This window comes from Leptinotarsa decemlineata, unplaced genomic scaffold, assembly GCF_025532065.1.
Source record: "Leptinotarsa decemlineata unplaced genomic scaffold, Ldec_3_MD MMD2_P_RNA_scaffold_2, whole genome shotgun sequence".
Taxonomy (NCBI): Eukaryota; Metazoa; Arthropoda; class Insecta; order Coleoptera; family Chrysomelidae; genus Leptinotarsa; species Leptinotarsa decemlineata.
The window spans coordinates 3,250,297-3,256,506 of NW_027412529.1; the positions used below are offsets into that span (position 1 = coordinate 3,250,297).

General features: G+C 31.7%; 1 protein-coding gene across 1 annotated transcript in view; it reads right to left on the reverse strand.

Moving 5' to 3' along the window:
• LOC111512916 (calcineurin-binding protein cabin-1) overlaps nucleotides 1-3,141 on the reverse strand; it is a 71,356-nt gene extending 68,215 nt beyond the window's left edge. Inside the window, 4 exon segments of the mRNA XM_074181560.1 lie at nucleotides 571-671; nucleotides 2,626-2,750; nucleotides 2,753-2,858; nucleotides 2,919-3,141. Of these exon segments, the coding sequence (XP_074037661.1) occupies nucleotides 571-671; nucleotides 2,626-2,750; nucleotides 2,753-2,858; nucleotides 2,919-2,993 (407 nt within the window). The 5' untranslated portion in view covers nucleotides 2,994-3,141.
• Nucleotides 3,142-6,210: the final 3,069 nt, after the last annotated feature.

Genomic DNA, 6,210 nt, shown 5'->3' on the forward strand with positions numbered 1-6,210 from the left:
GAAGAAGTCAAGTCTTCACCCAGTAGGCAAATTACACAGTTTAGTGACTGGTCTCTGCCAGGTAACATTTCAGTTACGCGACCCAGTAACCAGTCATTTATTAATGCATTTTCTTCTATTACCACAACTATGTTTCCTATTTCAATAGTTTCACTTCTGGAATGTATTTCCAACTTTGAATCCATACATGTGATAAGCAGCTGTCAGAATAGTGTCAATATGTTTATTGAAAGAGAGGAATGATTCAAAAGTAACACCTAGATCAGTGAGTGTGTCAGGACGCTCCAGAACTTGATTGTTTATGACGTAGTTGTGTAACATCAGATTCGAGTAAGACATTACATTTGGATATGTTGAGAGATAGATTATTCTTCTGACACCATGTAGCAACACTATTTAAATTCAGGGCGAGACGTTCGCAATCATTAGAACATGTTATATTGTGAAAGAGTTTCAAGTCATCTGCATAAAAAAGGAAATTGACATCAATCTCAGCTCCGATATCATTGATGAACGAATGTCGTTATGCGAAGTCATTATTATAAAACGTCAGCAGAAAAAAAATTTACCTTTGAGAAAGCATAAGCCGATTGCCGAAATTCATTTACTTTCAGAGATAAATTTCCAATTTTATACCATAAGGTAACATCGGTGGAATCCAACTCGGAAGCCTGAAATATCATTAAACATGCTATAAACTATAAAGATAGGATAACTGTGTCAAAGCTAAACATTGTAAAATCTAGTGACTGACATTTTTAAACTGTTAAAAAAATATATAGAAAAAATTTCAAATGCTCAAAAATGATTGTTACTGACTTGATACAAATGTACCTTAAAGTCAGAAACACTATTCCTCAGATTACAGGATGTACATATAATAGTAATAATAATAATATGCCTTATAATATATATATATATATATAATATATATATATATATATATATATATATATATATATATATATATATATATATATATATATATATATATATATATATATAAATAGATTAGTACTTTTTGATCATTCCCATATTGATTTCAATTTAAGAGCCACCGGTATACAGCTGTTTCAGCCTATTGGGCATCGTCAGTACCGGGCAGGCGGTCCTCGATTGAAGACAAAATGAGAAAAAACCAAGAAAGTACTTGATAAAAATAGCTGCGTAAACGCAAGCGAAACATAAGTGGAACCACCTATTGGTGTGACACCCAAGTCAACTTGCCAAGTTTTTATGTCAGTGTTGGTGGTTTGACCAATCAACCGACAACTGCGGTGGCAGAAATTTGGGAAGCTAACCTGAAATGTCATCGGAAAACGAATCCACATGTTTCTAGAAATGATATGATATCGAGAAAGGTTAATGCAGTCAAGCTGCTGGAAAATAATTCCATGAAAATCGAAAGATGAATAGATTAGTACTTTTTGATCATTCCCATATTGATTTCAATTTAAGAGCCACCGGTATACAGCTGTTTCAGCCTATTGGGCATCGTCAGTACCGGCAGGCGGTCCTCGATTGAAGACAAAATGAGAAAAAACCAAGAAAGTACTTGATAAAAATAGCTGCGTAAACGCAAGCGAAACATAAGTGGAACCACCTATTGGTGTGACACCCAAGTCAACTTGCCAAATTTTTATGTCAGTGTTGGTGGTTTGACCAATGGTGGTTTTTTCTCATTTTGTCTTCAATCGAGGACCGCCTGCCCGGTACTGACGATGCCCAATAGGCTGAAACAGCTGTATACCGGTGGCTCTTAAATTGAAATCAATATGGGAATGATCAAAAAGTACTAATCTATTCATCTTTTGATTTTCATGGAATTATTTTCCAGCAGCTTGACTGCATTAATATATATATATATATATATATATATATATATATATATATATATATATATATATAATATATATAATTATATATATAATATATACATAAATATAAAGTACAAATCACGATGAAATAGCTTGAATACAAAGTAAAGATATATCTGGACAAATATAGAATGATGGTTTGAAAATGTCAATTGGTTTTTAAAGTATCTTTTATTATTATCATTATTAATATTATTATAGCAGTCGATCAAATGAATAGAATGAACCGCTTGACTTCAAAGCAAAACTTCCAATATAGATATGTAGATCATGCAAAAAAGTATTTTTCAAATATAAACTGAAAGAATAAACCCTCTAGAAACAACTACTTTCACACAAACATTGGAATAAACAGAAAAAAAACCCTTTTGAAACATCTACTTCAAAATGAATATCGAATCTCGCATTGAATTATACGAAAATCACGTTTTTCATGCAGATTGTTCAACCATTATTTCTTTCTGGAATTGAAACAGATATCATTCTCAGGAAAACTTTACAACATGATAAGTGAAAGAGCATTGATATAAAATTTCCCTCACATGAAAATCTGGCACACTTAAGGTGTACTTCTTAAAATTTTATACTGAAAACAATTGTTTCCAATACCTCCAGCGTCTATTGAAACTGTTGAAGATTACAACACACTTTTTTTTGTATAAAGATGAGTAGTACAAAGCCAAGAACTGTTTTTTTTTCTACCAAAAGTATAAAACGTTAGACAGGCTTATAAAAAAGGTAAACCTACTGTCAAAAATCTCTCTAAAGCCTCACTCGCTTTATCCAGTTTCAAACAGATATTTCCTAGGTTAACGTAACAAGAATATTTAAAATTCGACATCGATTTGGGTAATCCTCCATTATTTTCAAGAGGGGTATATTTTCCTCAATGAGTTTGACCAGAATGGATTCTGATTCAGAAAAATTGTTTTCCCTTTGAATCCGTAGAGCTTTGTTGTAGAGTTCGAGAGCTATTTCTTCCTGAAAATGAGCAATATATTTTTCAATGTTCAAAAAACAGGAAAGGAGTTCATAAAATACCTGAGCTTCTCTTCTTATTGCTGGAATATCCTCATCTGAGGAAGCCTCTCGGTTCAGCGCACGAATTTTCAACATGTTAGTACTATTTATTGGGTCTATTTCAAAATACAGCTATGCATATTACTAGAAACATTCGATATTGTACTGTACATTCTACATATTTGTTTATTTTTATTTTGATTTTAACCTCAAAAACCTCGGCAAAGATACCAACACAATACTCAACGATTATGGACATACAGGATTGCTTACTTTTGCGATTTTGTTAGATACGTCACGTGATCTCGTGACGTAACAGTAGTGACTGGATTGATTCGGTACTGCACTTTAAATTAAAATAAACAAATTTCATGTAAATTCCTTATTAGAATATTATTTTCATATAGGATTGAATACATAATATAAATGGATTATTACTAAGTAAAAAGTTTTCTTTTGTTGATGATAGGGCGAGCTTTTTTGCCCTTTTTAAAAGTAAGAAGTTTCATCAGTTCATAACTTTTTGTTCCATCTTTGATAATAAATGCTTGATAATCAAAAATATATAAGTAATAAATTGTTTATAGGTGTAACAACTTTTTTTATTCAACTGACAGAAAATACATGATACGGTTTTTATTTTTTATCAAGAAAATGAGAAATTCAGATAGAATAATTTGACTCAAACTTTGTTCCATAAATGATGAAATTGATAAATCTACAATCAAATATATTATAATACTACATTAGAGCAAAAAGGAACTACTTTATCCACTAAATATATTTCATATATTTTTTTTTGCATGAATGTAGAAAAATAAATTTAAAGGACTAATGTATTACTTTAATTTTCGTCGGCCTTCAAGTTATTATATTTCATTCTGATTGCAAAATTCAAAAATAATATTCGCAACTCTTTTTGAAAGAGTTTTTACAACTCCTGGCCCTTTTCCAAATCCATTTAAATGATGTTTTTCGAAAAGCTTGTTCCACTTTTCAATTTTTTCTAATTATCTGTGGGTTTAATAAGACCTCCCAATGAAAGTTGCTGGACCCAAGAAGGTATATTATAATTATGATCTTCTGCTTTTATTTTATAAGTATAATCACCCAAATCAGTTAGATCATTTTTTATGCTTTTTAGCAAAATATCCAGCAATATATTTTAAAGAGTCCTCTGTTATTTCTGGAATATTTGTATTCGACGTTGAAGGAATGTTAGTAGAAATATCAGAACTACTAGATGAAAATGAGCTACTGCAATTTGATCCTATTGTCTGCTCTAAAATCGTGTCTGCGTTAATTTAATTTGTGAAAATCCATTTTTGAGAGTGAATTCATCCCCTCTTTTGCAGCGACGAATCCATTCTTTTTGCAAAGTTCTGGAAACCATATCCTTAGCAATAGGAAAAGCAATATTACATCAGTAACACCACTTTTCTTTAAGGACAACTGATTGCTTTTGCAAGTTGACACTGCACAAATACGACCAGGCATTTTAGCTAAAAATTACAAGGTTATTTAATAGTTAGACAATTATTGCTATTATTTACAAAAATGTGAATATTTCCAATTTTTACCTTAATTTCATTCAAAAATGTTCAAAAATAAAAAAAAGTTCCGCAATGGCAAAAAACAAACCTCAAGACGGAAGAAAATAACATAGTCTTATATGGCCTCTACTCGTTACACCAGTTTAAAAAATGTCCAAAAGCACAAATAAAAAATCGACTTTCACAATAACAAACTCAATGTTTCAGAAACCTAATTGGTATAGTTGAATAAAAATTTAATCAAAATAAACAAAAACAATGTAATACTGTCCGAAAATAATAGTCAAAAAATGTTAAAATAACACACAGTCTTATAGCAACTACTAAAAGTGTCACCAGTGTTACGTCACATCTGTTCGGCGCTTGTTTAACATGGCGATATATGTGAGAAAGCAATCCTGTATGCCCATAATCGTTGTTAATCGTTGCACAATACTGTGATACCAATGTGAAGTTGGCTGCTAGATCCAACCGCTAAATTTTCCGAACACTGCCAAGCGACCATTGGCGTGTTTTCCCCCTTTTGAAACGCGAATCCGAAAGGCGAAAACATTCACACGAGATGACATATTATCATTTATAAATTTATAAACGGAGTAACTTGCGACAAATGTGAACATTTTGTATTTTTAGGAAATTCCTCTCCAGATAATAAAACAAAAGTACTCAAATAGCTTTATATCATTAGAATTTGTGGGGTGGTCACCGTGGAGTAGAAGCATAGTCTCGAGACTGACACGCCAGCGTCATAGGTTCAAATAACAAGGGTTATATCTTTTTTTGAACAACTCAATTTTCAGAAAAATGGCCACTTTTCTCGCTCGTTCAATAATATTTTTTCAAGCATTTTCAACTACTTTCCTCTGGTAAGTGGAATATAAGGTAACTGCTAATACGAATACATCATACACACAAACATTCACAGTATATCATGAACTCTGAGTAAAATATATCATGATCGGTGAAGTTTTCATTACATAAATGAATTTGAAGGTTCATTCAAGAATTTTGAGTATCATTTTTTTTTTCTGCTAGTTCTCAATAACTTGCATTTCTGCACAAGTATATTACAAAATACATATGTAACAACGTATATTTGAATGTTCGTGACTACAATTCCTCATGGCGATAATTTGAGTTGGGAAACTTTTTTCTGAAGAATCTTTTCTTCCATGAGGAATGCGGATATTGTGAAAGTCTAAATGGAGTCCCAACTTTGAATAAGCGACAAAATGAACATCTTATAGAGATAAGTGACCAGCTTTCGATAGGTTTAGAAAATAGTCCACTCCTTACCCCTACAAATTCAATACTTTGTCAACCTGGGCATGGAATAATACTGTATAAAGTTTCCTGAAAGAATATTTTGATAATTAGTGGAGATATTTTCACTTTTTTAGGAAATTGAATTTTGAAAGTGACAGTTTCTCTAAGATAGATCACCGCGCCATTGGCAGGATGTGGGAAATAGAAAACAAGGAAAAATAGATTTCTAACACATCTTTGGGATTTCAAAAACTACACCTCATGATTTGATCTCCACAAACTTGTCAATTTTTATATGAGAAAAAACAACGATAAAAATAAAAACAACAATAAAAATTATTTGAAAAATATATCACATGTTTCCCTAGCACAGTAGCTTTATCAAGTGATTTCAAATCATCCGTAGAAATTCTTCCCTATATTTCTGACAACTTCCGACCTATTTACATGCCGATCTTTGGAACACACTGTGAACGGTGAAAGGATGACTGTCA